This window comes from Suncus etruscus, chromosome 8, assembly GCF_024139225.1.
Source record: "Suncus etruscus isolate mSunEtr1 chromosome 8, mSunEtr1.pri.cur, whole genome shotgun sequence".
Classification (NCBI taxonomy): Eukaryota; Metazoa; Chordata; class Mammalia; order Eulipotyphla; family Soricidae; genus Suncus; species Suncus etruscus.
Genome location: NC_064855.1, coordinates 60,026,174 through 60,042,037, shown reverse-complemented (window position 1 = coordinate 60,042,037; position 15,864 = coordinate 60,026,174). Strand labels below are relative to the sequence as shown.

Here is a 15,864-nt window from a genome sequence, read left to right as displayed (position 1 = left end):
AGAAGGATTAAAAGATTGCCATCATTGTGAGGTGATATAGGAGATCAAATGGGCAAAAATATTAAAGAATAGCATGCAGACCATCAGTTAGAAAAAGAAAGCTTACTCCTATATAGGCCTAGAAGGGCAAGGTAAATCATAATAGATTCTTTGGAAAGATTCCCTAGGAAAGGGGCAGGAGCACGTTTATGTATACAGAGGACTTGAAGGATCAATTTAGAACAAAGAATCATTAAGCAATAGTAAAAACAAAATGAAACAAACAACAAACAAACAACAACAAAACTGGTTTCTTCTAGCAAAGTTATTTCTGGAGGCTCACATAAAACTGAGCAGAAACACAAGTTCCCAAAGTCATGAGTGCTGTTTTCTTGAGTGACATCTGTAAAGGGAGGATCATTGCATGCTTTGTCCTCAAGTTTCTGCAAGAGACCATGGGAATCCAGCTCACAAAGCTTTTCTTAACTCTCAAGACTCCAGTCCTAGAATCCTAGCCATACATCAGGTAGGTGTTTACCACACATGCTTTCAATCTGGGTTTGATCTCCAGCGTTCCATATGATCCCCTGAGCATTACCAGGAGTGATCCCTGAGTGCAGAGCCAGGAGTAATCAACTCCTGAGCATCTCTGGTGTGCCCCCAAATAAACAAACAAACAAAAAAGACTTCAATCCTAGATGGATAATGTAACAGTTAATTCTGTGGAGACCCTGGCCTTTTACAAAATACTAAATGCAGTTAGAGAAATAACTACACTGACAACTATCATAACAAAGTGAATAAATGAGGGAAGTAGAAAGCCTTTCTCAAATACAGGTGAGGTGGGGAGGAGGGAGATCTGGGACATTGGTGATGGGAATGTTGCACTGGTGAAGGTGGATGTACTTTATATGACTGAAACCCAACTACAATCATATTTGTAATCAAGGTGATTAAATAAATATATTTTTTTAAAATACCCATTTCACAGTTGTCTCAATTGCCTTCCCTGAATCTTACCCACTACCATTCCCAGTTACGTTTGCTTTGACGCTCAGCAACGATGCCCGCAGTCCAGCAGAGGACGCTGACGTTCGAGATGCCCCTCCAGATGTGAAGCGGCCTCTCTACCCTGTCGCCTCGATGACCCTCACTTCCGCTTCCGCAACCCGCCCCCCCGGAGCCAGTGGCGAGCATGGCGGCGTCTTCGAGTGGTGAGAAGGAGAAGGAGCGGCCAGCCGGCACTTCGGGAGCGGCGGGTGGGAACAGTACGCGAGAACGGCTACTGTCTGCGCTGGAAGACCTGGAGGTCTTATCGAGGTAATTGCCTGAGGGACAAGGGCCCGGAAGACCCACTCCGGACTCGCCGGCCCTGCGTGGGCTTTGCACGCGGCTCACAGATTCTGCACAACTCTGCACCCCAGGCAGCATGTCCCCCCTTATAGAGGGAACGTCCTAATAATGTCAGAGATCTTAGAGGTCCGAGCTCCTCACCTCGACTAATTCGAGAAAGGCCCCCTGGCTCCCCAAGACTGGGAGACCTGGTGTAGGGGAGAGTTGATGCCCAGCTGGAGGAGCCCTGGGTAGGCAATCAGGGAGCAAAACAGGGACTTTGACGGGGCATCTGCCCCCGAAGACTGGGCGGCTAGCCCGGTCTAATTCAGCCCTGGCTTCAGGCACATTTCGGAGTGCCTGGGAAGGACTTCATCAGACTCCTTAAGGCCCCAGGTAGCCTGAACTGCCTTGTGCTGAGAGAGGACTGACTGCAACTTGAGGTTGCATTGCCTAGTATTGGTGATCGTGCAAGTTTGGGACTGCAGGAATGCAATCTGGGTGATAACGGAGTCGTTCTGGTAATTCCCTCATCTTTCAGGGTCCGTGTGTCAACTCCGGCCGTTCTTAACTCCTTGGCATTCCTGGGCCTTGAATGTTAAAGTTGCATTAATACCAAGGTCCGTTCTTGACTCTCTGGCATTCCCTTGAATGTTAAAGTTGCATTGGTATTCCCAAATATTGCTCGGATTTGTCTTTCTGATCCCATTCCCGCTGCCAGCACATAGAATACAGCGAGAAATTTCGCTTGCCTTAATGCTTCTGCAATTTGATCCTTTTACGTGAACCGAGAACAGGGCTATCTTTTTTAAAAGTGTCTTTCATTTCCTTGCTTCGAAATTCTTAGCAGGGTCCTATTGCCTATCGAGAATCCTATGTTAACTCAAATATTGCCTGACAACACATACGGCTCATGTCACTGTCCCAGTGTGCCAGTGAGTGAAAGTGCTTTTATTGGTTTTATGATTTGTATTGGAAAGCTTTTCTATTACCTCTTGGCAATCTGATTAACAGGTGAATCTTCTCAGTCTAAAGAAAGAAAAACAGAGACTCTTTGGAAGAGCAACTTGCGAAGCTAGGTTTGGTAACAAGACTAAGACCTGTGAATAAACTGAGTGCAGCTAATCTGCTCTGAAGGCTTCCTTCAGCTTCCTGTGGGACTTGAAAGCTGAAGTGAAAAGAACTCTAGGGCAGGAGGAGCCTTCTGCAGGCTTTGGGTGGGATCCTGCAGAAATTTGTTGAGAGCCTTGGTTGTGTTTACTTTGCAAAGATTTCTTTTCTTCCTTTCTTTTTTAGGGAACTTATTGAAATGCTGGCAATTTCAAGAAACCAAAAGTTGTTACAAGCTGGAGAGGAAAACCAAGTAAGCAGTTTCTTTGTTGACTAAATACATACGTGACTTAATGCAGCTTTCCTGTTCATTTTTGAATGAGAAAAGCATGACTAGATTTTTTTGTTTGGGGCCACACCCATTGACTCTCAGGGGTTACTCCTGGCTATGTGCTCAGAAATTGCTCCTGGCTTTGGGGACCGCGTGCAAGGCAAAAGCCCTACTGCTGCGTCTGATCCCTCTGGTCCCTGATTAGATTCTTTTTTTGGGGGGGGGTTCATACCCGGCAGTGCTCAGGGGTTACTTCTGACTCCAGGCTCAGAAATCACTCCTGGCAGGCTCAGGGGACCATATGAGATGCTGGGATTCAAACCAATGATCTTCTGCATGAAAGGCAAATGCCTTACCTCCATGCTATCTCTCCAGCCCCTAATTAGATTCTTTTAAGTTAATAATTGGAACTGGGGTTGGGGTGGTCAGTCACCCTCAGTTGGCCAAGGGGACCCAACTGATGTTCTTTGTCCAGTCAGGTTCGATGCAAATCCACAAGAATAAAATAGTTTGGGGGGCCAGAAGATAGCGTGGAGGTAGAATGTTCACCTTGCATGCACAAGGACGGTGGTTCAAATCCCGGCATCCCATATGGTCCCCCTAGCCTTCCAGGAGCGATTTCTGAGCATAGAGCCAGGAGTAGCCCCCCTGAGTGCTGCCAGTTGTGACCCCCCCCCAAATAAATTTTATAAAATGCAGTTTGGGTTCTTTCAATTGTCTGTTTTAATTATTATATGACAGGTACTAGAGTTGTTAATTCACAGAGATGGAGAATTTCAAGAACTGATGAAATTGGCACTTAATCAAGGGAAAATACATCATGAAATGCAAGTTTTAGAAAAAGAGGTAGAGAAGAGAGACAGTGATATTCAGCAACTACAAAAGCAGCTAAAGGAAGCAGAACAAATACTGGTAAGTTGACAGGTGGTTTTTCAAGATTCTAATAAAAGATATTGTTTAAATATATTTCTGAAAAATTAATTAAAAGTTTTTGACATGGAAAACTTTCCAAGTCTAAAACTTGTAGACATTTTGGTTTCTGAAATGTCATGGTCATTCTGGTTTTTACTTACTGCTTTTTTTTTTCTTTCTTTCCTTTTTGTGTTGAAAACTGTCATTTTGAAATGGGGTCCTTATGCCATTGTAGGAAAGTCTACTAAACTTTGTTAGTTGAGTGTTCTGTTGTTGGTTTTGCTTGTTAAGCTTATGTGGCTTCTATGATAATTTCACATTTAACTTGGTGTATTACTACCGGGAAATCAGTATTAAAATTATGAGGGAGCTGAAGTGTGGTTACACAGTCCATGAATTTGAGGATATATGGGACTGGGCTGATGAGTTCATGTGGCAGCAGCAGCGGTTCATGGGGACCCTCCAAAAGGCTCCAGTTCAGTCAGATACGAGGCTGTTAAAATATTTTCCTACTGGGGCTGGAGCGGTAGCAATTCAAATGGGGCATTTGCTTTGCAAACGACCTACTCGGTTCGATCCCATAATGGTCCCCAAGCCTGCCACAAGTAACTTCCGAGCGCAGAGCCAGGAGTAACCCCTTTGTGCCACTGGGTGTGGCCCAAAACCAAAAAAATAGTTTTTTCTTACTAGTTGTGTTTCTCAAGAGTTAGAAGAATATTTGGTGTTGGTCAACTTAACAGACATGACAGAAGGCTCTGCATCATGGGTGTGACATTTACTGCTTTCAGATAGTCTGTTTTACTTTGGAATTGCATTTTTTAATATTTAAAGAGTTTGCTGATTGAATTAGAAAAATAGGAAGTTTTGGGTTTATTCTGTTCATAGTCTTAAATCTTTACTTCAATTTAAATAGCAGTTGACCATTATTAGTACAGTTTTGACTGCAGATTGACTTTTACTTGGAATTTCATGAAAAATTGCACAAATTTGATAAGTACCAGGAAAATATGATAGATGTATTTCTCTTAACATTTTTGTTGAAAACACTTGTATTGTGTGAATACAGTATAGTACATATAACATAAAATGTGCGGTACATGATTCCAGTAAGTCCCCAAAACACTACAAAAAAGTTACAAGTGGGTTTTTCAACAATAGAGAAGTGTGTTTCCTTCACCTTTGTATTAATCAAGGGTTCACTGTATTAAAATTTATACGATCTAGCCCTCCCTAAACTAGGAGGAATTCAGGTCTGTGTCAAGGACTCTAATTTATCCTTTCTTGTTTTTGGCTACTATTTTTTCCCTAATTTTTATTGTAACAGTATGACTTACCAATAATACAGTAATTTTTAAACAGCAATACTACAACTGGTGTGACTTTTCCTTCACCAGTGTCCGCAGTCTCCCTCCCCACCACTATGGCCTGTCTCCATGTAGGCACAAACAAATTTACTTCATAAAATTGTTTGTTACAACACAAAGGCAAAAAAAAATTACAAAAACTTAGATCATGAGGGCGTTTGGTCTTATATGCGCTAACCTAGGATGGACTGCGGTTCGAGCCCCCAGTGTCCCCCAAGCTTGTAGTAATTTCTGATCACATAGCCAGCCATAACCCCTGGGTGTCACCGGTTGTGGCCCAAAAAGGAAAAAAAAAAAATTAGATCATCAGGGGCCAGAGCAATAACACAGCTGGTACGGCGTATGCTTGCAGTGGTGCCAAACTAGGTTTGATCCCCAGCAACTCTATGGTCTCCCAGTCTGCCAGAAGCAATTTCTGAGCACAGAGCAAGGAGTAACCTCTGAGCACTGCCTGGTGTGACCCTCCCCCCCCCCCCCGCAAATGTGCAAACTTAGATCAACACAGGTCAATTTGAAGATTGCTATATCTTTTGATGGTGTTAGTAAAGACAGTGTCTAAGAATTTACTGGGCTGTGATTGGTTTTAGTTGAGTCTTCTGTGTTACTGTTTAAGTTCACTAAGCTTGGTATATTAATTTTCCCATCAGATTTCTTGTGACAATACTGGGTTTACACTACTATAAGATATTGAAGTGTCCAGGATTTATAGATCTAAAGCAAATTTGGTAGCTTGGAAGTTTGAGAAGGTAAAGTAGTAGAAGAGCTAGGTCATTTATGTCATTTATGAGGGTGTAGGAACTTATAGGTTTTTGATGTTGTTTTGCTTTTTGGGCCACACCAGGTGACACTCAGGGGTTACTCTTGGCTAATCACTCAGAAATTGTCTCTAGCTTAGGGGACCATATGGGACACCAGGGAATTGAACCACGGTCTGTCCTAGGTTAGTGCGTGCAAGGCAAATGCCCTATGCTTGTGCCACCACTCCAGCCCCCAAATCTAAGTTTTATAAAGAGACAGTTTTTCTTTTTTTTTACTATGATTTGCCTAATTGTTTGACAAATATAGTATTTCTTTTTTGTTTGTTTTGGGGCCACACCCAGCGGTGCTCTGGGATTACTCCTGGTTCTGCACTCAGAAATCACTCCTGGCAAGCTCGAGGACCTTATGGGATGCTAGGGATCAAACCCAGGTTGGCTGCGTGCAAGGCGAAAATGCCCTACCCATTCTGTTATCGTTCCGGCCCCTATATAGTAGTATTTCAGAAATAGTTGCATTTGATTCTCATAGACTGAACCTTGCTACCATCTTTACCACTGATGACCTTTTCCCCAAAATGTGTCCAAAAGATCTGTGATTAAGCATTATGATTGAGCATTGTGGGGCAGGGGACTTGACATAACACAGGACAGTGGTGAAGAGCCTGCAGCGCTTGTTTATGGTGAAAGTGCAGTAACTCTAATTCATAGCTATGAATGAAAGATCTATCATAGTCACATTGCCTAAACTACAGTAAAATATTTAAAAAACAGTTCTAATGTTAACTCTGTCACTGGAGTGGGAAAGCTTATCAGTGTAGAGAATTTAATCCCTGCCTTCATAAAGCAGATCTAAAATCAATCCCCCACGTGGCGTATGTACCTTCGAACAGAGCTAGGAGTAAACCCTGGAGTACAGCCAGTCTGGACCTGACCCTCACCTCGTTGCCCCAAGTTTTTGTTTCTGTTTTTTAACTTTATTTAAACACCACAGGTTACAAAATTGTCCATAATACAGTTCAGTACATTTAATATTCCAACACCAATCCCACCACTTCCCTCCACCATTGTCCCCAGTTATCTACCACTCTCAAGCCCCACTTATCAGGCACAAAATAATTTTATATTGCTTATTACAACAAAATGACTAATGAAATCATCAGAAAATACATTAGTAAAAGAAAGTTTGTGAAAATGATTATATCATATCTTATAAAGGGTCTATAAAGTCATGGAGAATTTACTGAACCCATAGTTACTAATTAAGCTTTCTGTATTACTGTTTTTGCATATTGAGCTTAGTGAGCTTCTATGTTACTTTCCTATCTAATTTTCTATGCTCTTACTGGGCTGTCAGTATTGTGGAATTTGGAGGTGTCGCACTCTGCAGCTCCACACTCCAGGATTTGTAGGACTGGAATGATTCTCTGCTTACCCCTCTTCAGAGTGGTTCCCCAGAGTTTACAACCTAAAGATACATGTACTCTTGTTGAATCAGCTTGGCTTGGCTTGCATTTCTTCTGAGATTAGTCAGGAAACTGATGTGAGCTGTTTACATGGGGGTAGCTCTGGAATGGGTATGGGTATGGCTGTTGGGGCTAATGGCAGATGGGGTGGTGCATGGCCCCACTTGTAGAAGACCACAGAGTTTTTTTTTTTTTTTTTTTTTGAGGGGGAGGGGTTGGGTCACACCCATCAATGCTCAGGAGTCACTCCTGGGCCTGTGCTCAGAAGTTACTCCAGGCAGGCTTGGGGAATCATGTGGGATGCTGGGATTGGAACCGGGGTTTGTCCTGTGTTGGCCACATGCAAGACAAATGCCTTACTGCTGTGCTATCGCTCCAGCCCCAACCCCAGAGTTTTTTTTTTAGCCCCAAAACTGGTGGATCTGCTAGTATTTTGATGTCTCTGCAGCAGAGATTAGTCATGAAGCCATTTTGATCTGTTTGCAAGGCAGCAGCTGTGGGGTGTGGATGCTAGAACTTTGGTAGGGTAATAGAGATTTACTTGACCTGCCCCCTCCCAAGAGGGTCTTAAAACAGTTGACCCCATAAGTTTTAGCTGCTTGGCTTGCTTCTCTCCTGAGATTAGCAATGAAGCTGGCTGTTTCCTCCAAAATTTTTCAGTGAACAAGTAAACAGCAAATAAGAGGAAACTTATTTTAATTGGATTTTTTGTTCAGATTAGATTTATAAAAATATAATTACTGATTTAAATATAATGAATATGTGGACCATAAAAGAATTGAGTGATACAAATAAGAGTGACATTTATTGATAAATTGTATAGCAGGCCCTTTGCTTTGTACTGTATCTATATTTTCTTGGTCTTCATAATTTATGAGAGACTTTTTATAGATGCAGAAATCAAGATTCTGAATGAATAAATTAGTTTGCCTTCTGAAGATAGACATTAGAGATGAAATTTAATTGGGGGGGGCTACACCTAACTATTCTCAGGGATTATTCCTGACTGGGGACTCAGAAACCCATTCTTGGTGGTCTTGGGACTGTATGAGCTGCTGGGGGGTCTGACCTGCCTTGATATATACAAGGCAAAGCCTTGTTCTGGCCCCAGAGATGAAATTTAAACCTTAGATATGACTAACTCTTAAGTATAGGGTACATATACTAGATAAACTCATCTAATTTTTCAGTCTTTGTGTGAGAGAGGATAAAGAGGGGTTCTTTATAAGTTGTCAAACCTGAGGGTAGTAATTACATATAAATAAGACTAGCAGTCCAAGAATGTATTCTGTAAACTATTACAAACAATTTTACTCTTCTAGATGCAAGAATTGGGTACGGGGGATTGTACTTGTTCTGGAGCTTTTATGTATTGGCTATAAAGAGAAAGCAGTAAATGATCTAGTTTGTTTGATATAATGAAAATTAAACCATGTTTGTTTTTCCAATGTTGTTTAAATTAGGCAACAGCTGTTTACCAAGCAAAAGAAAAACTCAAGTCAATAGAAAAGGCAAGAAAAGGTTAGTTTCTTGGGAACACTAAATGGTTATCTGAAACAATCAGTTTTTCTTTCAAGAAAGCAATGAAAGTATTAATTAGTAATTGTTTGCTGCTCTAGAAAGGGTTCCAGTAAGTTTTCTTTGTAAAATGTCTGCTATGTGCTAGGTACACATCATGCCCTTCTTAGGGTTATAACAAGCAATATCATCCGAAGTTGGACTGTATCCAAATGTGCAATAAAGACAATGGATTTATAAAATTGCTGGGAAAAGAAAAGAAAGCTGTGAGCTAGAAGGAAGTGGGATCTGAGTTGAATTTTGAAAGATAAGAGAAAATGGGGCCGGGAAGGTGGCGCTAGAGGTAAGGTGTCTGCCTTACAAGCGCTAGCGTAGGACGGACCACGGTTCGATCCCCGGTGTCCCATATGGTCTCCCCAAGCCAGGGGCGATTTCTGAGCTCATAGCCAGGAGTAACCCCTGAGCGTCAAATGGGTGTGGCCCCCCCCAAAAAAAAAGTATAAAAAAAAAAAAAGATAAGAGAAAATGAAATGAGAGCATCCATTGGCCATTGGAGTGGGACCTTACATATTACACTGCAAACTCCATAAGGCCTTGGGATGCTTGCTTATGTGGGGGTTTAGATTCCAAATCTGCCTTTTTGCCCATCTCCTGGGAAATGTTCCTTTTTGAATATTGTAGTTTATATACTAAAGTCAGAAATCTAATAAAATGTCATTTATGGGGCCGGGCGGTGGCGCTAAAGATAAGGTGCCTGCCTTGCCTGCGCTAGCCTTGGACGGACCGCGGTTCGATCCCCCGGTGTCCCATATGGTCCCCCAAGCCAGGAGCAACTTCTGAGCGCATAGCCAGGAGTAACTCCTGAGCATTACTGGGTGTGGCCCAAAAACCAAAAAAAAAAAAAAAAAAAAATGTCATTTATATCGTTTTTGATAGCTATAATTTGTTTTCTTTTTCAGATCACTATTACTATAACAAGAATAATGCATATCTTTATATGTTCATATATTCTTTTTTTTGTTTTTGGTTTTGGTTTTGGTTTTTGGGTCACACCCGGCAGCGCTCAAGGGTTACTCCTGGCTCTATGTTCAGAAATTGCTCCTGGCAGGCTCGGGGAACCATATGGGATGCCAGGATTCAAACCACCGTCCTTCTGCATGCAAGGCAAATGCTTTACCTCCAAGCTATCTCTCCAGCCTCTTATGTTCATGTATTCTGAACCAGAAATATTCTTGTTCTTTGGGACTTCCAAATGCTCAGGTGCCTGGGGGCTATTCCGAGCAATACTCAGCCAATCTGGCCAGTGGTTCAGCAGCGATGGCCTGAGGATACAGTGCTACTCTGGCCCCGCATTGCCTCTGGTTTCTGGCCTGAGGTTTATACTTAACAATGTTTAGAAAGCATTGTGGCACCCAGAATGAAACCTTCCTTGGGCACATGTCTTGCATTGATCTTAACCTTTGTCCTTCCCCAGGACCCCCAAGAATTTATTTTTTAGTAACACACTTCCCCAGGACCGCCAAACATTTATTTCTTAGTACCACAAATGGCAGTGCTCAGGGTTGCTTAGGAACCAATTAGTATAAGTGATTGAAAGGAGGGCTCCTACATACAGAGCATTATTACTTCAGCCTTTTGAGCAGATAATCTGCTTAGCCCTTGAAACAAAAATATTCTTATAATTCTTTTTTTTTTTTTTTTTTTTGGTTTTTGGTTTTTGGGCCACACCCGGCGGTGCTCAGGGCTTACTCCTAGCTGTCTGCTCAGAAATAGCTCCTGGCAGTTATGGGGGACCATATGGGACACCGGGATTCGAACCAACCACCTTTGGTCCTGGATTGGCTGCTTGCAAGGCAAACGCCGCTGTGCTATCTCTCCGGGCTATCTTATAATTCTTTTTTTTTTTTTTTTTTTTTTTTTTTTTTTTTGGTTTTTGGGCCACACCCAGTAATGCTCAGGGGTTACTCCTGGCTATGCGCTCAGAAGTTGCTCCTGGCTTGGGGGACCATATGGGACACCGGGGGATCGAACCGTGGTCCGTCCAAGGCTAGCGCAGGCAAGGCAGGCACCTTACCTTTAGCGCCACCGCCCGGCCCCCCTCTTATAATTCTTATATATAGTTCTTATATAGCATCAGGCCACTCTATATATGTATTATTAGTAGCTTTTTTTCCCCCCCCCTTAACCTAGTGAATATATTGTGAGAATCTTTCTAGTACTTAAGCCTACTTAACAGTTTTAGGAGCAAATAATATGAGTAACTGAGTAGTATATTTTGAATGGTCCTAATATAATAGTTTAGATGCATTGGGAGATGAAACTTTTGTATTCCTAATTGTCTTCTGGTATTTAATGGTAGTTAATGGAGCTTGTTTTTTGCTTTTGTTTTTGAGGCCACATCCAGTAGTGCTCAGGAGTTACTCCTGGCTCTGCGCTCAGAAATCCCTCTTGGCAGGCTTGGGGGGCCATATTCCCAGGAATCAAACCCAGGTTGTCTGCATGCATGGCAAATGCCCTACCCGCTGTGCAATGGCTCTGGACCATGGAGATTGTTGAATATTATGCTTGTCTCCCAAGTTTGGTACTTTAATTTGAGTAAGATGGTTTTTTGAATTGTGTTTTCCTTCTAGCTTGGACATACATGTGATTTATATGTGATTTATGATTTTTAACATGTGGAAGTTAGCTAGCTTAGATTACCCTCTAGGTAATTTAAATACGATGTACAGCTGATATAGGATTTTGACATGTATGTTTACTAGACTAAAATGTGGTGTTTTCCTCGATTCAGGTGCTATCTCCTCTGAAGAAATAATTAAGTATGCACATAGGATTAGTGCAAGTAATGCTGTGTGTGCTCCTCTGACCTGGGTTCCAGGTAATTATATATATTGTTGCATGTTTTTAAATTTTTGGTGACCCCATCAAATAAAAATAAAGGAAAAGGGGTTTACATGTAGAATTAGTTTACCTTGTCCATCTGCTACCTGATTTTATGTCGTTAATAGTATATAAGAATAGAGATTATGGGTTTTCAATTTGGCATTGCATGAAGCTATTGCTACTGGGGTTTATGTTTCTTTACTTTGTTAAATGTATATTTTTTGGTTTATAATTTGGTTTTTTGGTCCACATCTGAAAAACCAGTAAAACTAGGGCTTGCTCCTTGAACTGCTCTCAGGTATCTGAAGGCTTAGGGTGCCATATAGGGTGCCAGGTAAACTAAGGCCAGCTCTGTGCACAGCAAGCACCTTACCCACTGTACTCTCTCTCTGGCCAAATATATAATTTAGAAAAATATAGAATGACAAGATCTAAAGCATTTATGTATATATATACATATACATATATATATATATATACATATATAGTATATGCAGAGATCTATATGCCAGGTTGGGCAGAAGCCATTTTTCTTGACGACCATTAGGATTTGCACAACAATTCGAGCCTGTAAAATAGTTTTAATTAGGTGATGAATATTTAGTACCAAGCACCCAACTAGCAAGCACAGAGAACTAGAAAGAACCGGAGTAACTAAAGCCAGCAACTATATTGACAGTAGGTAAAGCATAAGCAAAGATCTAGGATCACTTTGGAGAGTGGGAATTGAAGTAATCAATAAACCTATGAACACTCAGAAGAGAAATTTGAATGCATATACTTTTTTTTTTGAGAACGATTTAATAAATTGGATCATAAATGAAAAGGGATAATGTACAAGTGATATAATAACCACAATAGATTAGTATGCACAATTTTATATAACTAAATTGAATCATCCAGAGGAAATAAACATAGTTTTAGAATCTCACAGCCATTCAAGACTTAATGGAACAAATAGCAAAAAACACCAACAGACATATTCAAGAATGGAAATTGAAACTAAACAAAAACAAAAGTGCAGTTCCAGCTGGTTTTACTAGTGGTTTCTTAAAGCTTTAGAGTCAAAGGAGCACTATAAAAATTGTGTTAGAGTGGCAATTATCCTTTGCATAGGCCCACCAAAGTATGGGGAACATGGAAAGGAAAAACCTTGGCCTAACTACAAGGAGACCCTAACCTTAGCCTAAATACAAGGAGACCCTACCCGTGAAGTTTCCTGACATAAGACCAATTCTAGGCTCCAGGCAGACTAGTTTGTCCAATCCAGGACATTGTCTGTAGTGCCAATACAGTTTTATTTTTCACACAGTCTCTGTTGTTGGTATCATGTTTCTGTATTGAAGATCCTGGAATCTGTATATCCTATATCTTCTCAAAAGAGTCTTCCCTTAACACTGAGAAGATTTAAACAACAACGACCTGCCTACTGGACAGGGCTTTCTGCATTGCCCTTTAATTGTGAGTTGAAATTAGACGATGCTCCGCACCATCTTGAATGCATATACTTTTAAATATGCTCTTGAAAAGGAAAAAGATGATCTGTTCTTTGAAAACTGAAAATATAGCTGGAATGTTTCAAAGTGAAATAGTACATGAATTTATCAACCATTTGTTGTTATTAATATTTGTTTGTAGTATCTTGGATCAACCAGGTTCTCCACATGCAAGCAAGGTCTTTGCCTTAATTTTTATTTTGTATGTAATTAAAAATTTATTTTGAATAAGGGGACCCACGGAGACCTTACCCAACGGACTTAGAGATGAGAAGTGGATTATTGGGTCAAATGAACAATCCTTCTTCTAATGGTGTGAATGGTCATTTACCAGGAGATGCACTCGCAGCAGGCAGATTGCCAGGTAATATTCCTTAGAAGGATGCTTGCAAACTAACCAGTGTTTTTCAGACCCAACTCAATGTAGTGGATAGGTTCTCTCCACATAATTTTTTTTGTGTGTGCTGCCTTTTACTTAAAGACTGTAATAGGGGGCCGGCGAGGTGACGCTAGAGGTAAGGTGTCTGCCTTGCAAGTGCTGGCCAAGGAAAGGACCACGGTTCGATCCCCCGGCGTCCCATATGGTTCCCCCAAGCCAGGGGCAATTTTTGAGCGCATAGCCAGGAGTAACCCCTGAGCATCAAAAGGGTGTGGCCTGAAAAAAATAAAAATAAATAAAGACTGTAATAGATGGAAGTAATGAAAATTTGAGTTTCTCTGCCATATTAGTACCAATACCAGTATTAGCACAATGATTGTATATTCTTGTTTTTTTGGTTTTGGTTTTTGGGCCACACCCGGTAACGCTCAGGGGTTACTCCTGGCTATGTGCTCAGAAGTTGCTCCTGGCTTGGGGGACCATATGGGACACCGGGGGATCGAACCGCAGTCTGTCCAAGGCTAGTGCAGGCAAGGCAGGCACCTTACCTTTAGCGCCACCGCCCGGCCCCGTATATTCTTTCTTAATTTTATGATTGTATGTCTTTATACAACTACTAATCATTGCATAAACAATAAGATAGTATATATATTGTTATAAAACTATAAAATGAACACACTCCTGAAGAACTCAAGGAACAAAGCTTTTTTAAAATCATTTTTAATATTAACCATAATTTGTGAGATTGCTTCATAGTGAGCTTTTCTTCAAGTTCATAGGTAGGCTTATGATATTCTTATTTTATAGTTCCCATTTTATCTTTTGTGAATAAGCTGCTTGATTTGGTAAAATATTTTAAAAGGGTTTTTTTTGGGGGGGGGAGGGGGAGGACACCCAGCAGTGCTCAGGGGCTACTCCTGGCTCTGTGCTCAGAAACAACAGGTTCTGGGAGCCAAAGAGATAGCATGGAGGTAGGGCGTTTGCCTTGCATGCAGAAAGATGATGGTTCAAATCCCAGCATCCTATATGGTCCCCCGAGCCTGCCAGGAGCAATTTCTGAACGTAGAGCCAGGAGTAACCCCTGAGCGCAGCTGGATGTGACCCAAAAACTAAAGGAAAAAAAAAAGAAACAATAGATTCTAGTTACTGAAATATTATACAGGGGCCAGAGCAATAGTACAGTAGGTAGGGTGTTTGCCTTGCATGCAGCTGACCTGGGTTGCATCCCATTTGGTCCCCGAGTCTACCTGAATTGATCTCTGAGCAATGCCTTGTGTGCCTACTTCCCCTAAAATAGAAATCACAAGATCAGTTTAATCTTAGCCTAATGTATACTTCAAATTCCATCTTCAAAAATATTTCACATCGGGGCCGGAGAGATAGCGTGGAGGTAAGGCGTTTGCCTTTCATGCAGAAGGTCATTGGTTCGAATCCTGGCATCCCATATGGTCCCCCATGCCTGCCAGGAGCAATTTCTGAGCATGGAGCCAGGATTAACCCCTGAGCACTGCCGGGTGTGACCCAAAAACCACACACACACACACAAAATATTTTACATCATGAATAGTAGAGAAAAATTATTCCTTAGAAGTGTTCTGATGGGCCCGGAGAGATAGCACAGTGGCGTTTGCCTTGCAAGCAGCCGATCCAGAACCTAAGGTAGTTGGTTTGAATCCCGGTGTCCCATATGGTCCCCCGTGCCTGCCAGGAGCTATTTCTGAGCAGACAGCCAGGAGTAATCCCTGAGCACTGCCGGGTGTGGCCCAAAAACCAAAAACCAAAAAAAAAAAAAAAAAGAAGTGTTCTGATATGTGCTTATTCTTTTCTACAGATGTCCTTGCTCCACAGTATCCATGGCAGTCAAATGATATGTCAATTAATATGCTACCACCAAATCACAGTAATGACTTTTTGTTGGAACCTCCAGGACATAATAAAGAAAATGAAGATGATGTAGAAGTTATGTCAACAGACTCTTCAAGCAGTAGTAGTGACTCTGATTAAAAAGATTAAAGACAAACTAAAAGGATGAATGCTGTAAAATAATTTCTTAAACAGTAGCAAGCCTATAGACAGGCTAATAACATTGGCTACAGCACAATTGTGTACTCCATTAAAAATCACAATGAATTTTCTTTCTAAAGTCCAAAATTATGGTCTTAGTAAGTTTGGCAATTAGTAACTTACTAAACCGCTAGGCAACTATTTAAAATAAGATCAAAAATTACTCTTGGAAAAGATTTTTCTGATCATTGCTGTCACACCCTGTCTAGTTCAGTTGTGTTGGACTTGTAAATAGTAGTTATTGATCTAAAACTTGAGAGAAGTGATCCATGTCAATGATGCTTATAATAAAGTCTTGGAATTAGAAACTTAAAAAAACACAGCGAATCACCAAT

General features: G+C 41.2%; 1 protein-coding gene across 1 annotated transcript; it reads left to right on the top strand.

Moving 5' to 3' along the window:
• The first annotated feature begins 1,159 nt into the window (after positions 1-1,159).
• Positions 1,160-15,542, top strand: MED4 (mediator complex subunit 4). Its single transcript, XM_049778837.1, has 7 exons — positions 1,160-1,299; positions 2,608-2,674; positions 3,434-3,604; positions 8,653-8,710; positions 11,499-11,585; positions 13,319-13,450; positions 15,297-15,542. The coding sequence occupies exons 1-7, from the start codon at positions 1,175-1,177 to the stop codon at positions 15,467-15,469; spliced, it is 813 nt and encodes a 270-aa protein (XP_049634794.1). The 5' UTR covers positions 1,160-1,174; the 3' UTR covers positions 15,470-15,542.
• The last annotated feature ends 322 nt before the right edge of the window (positions 15,543-15,864 follow it).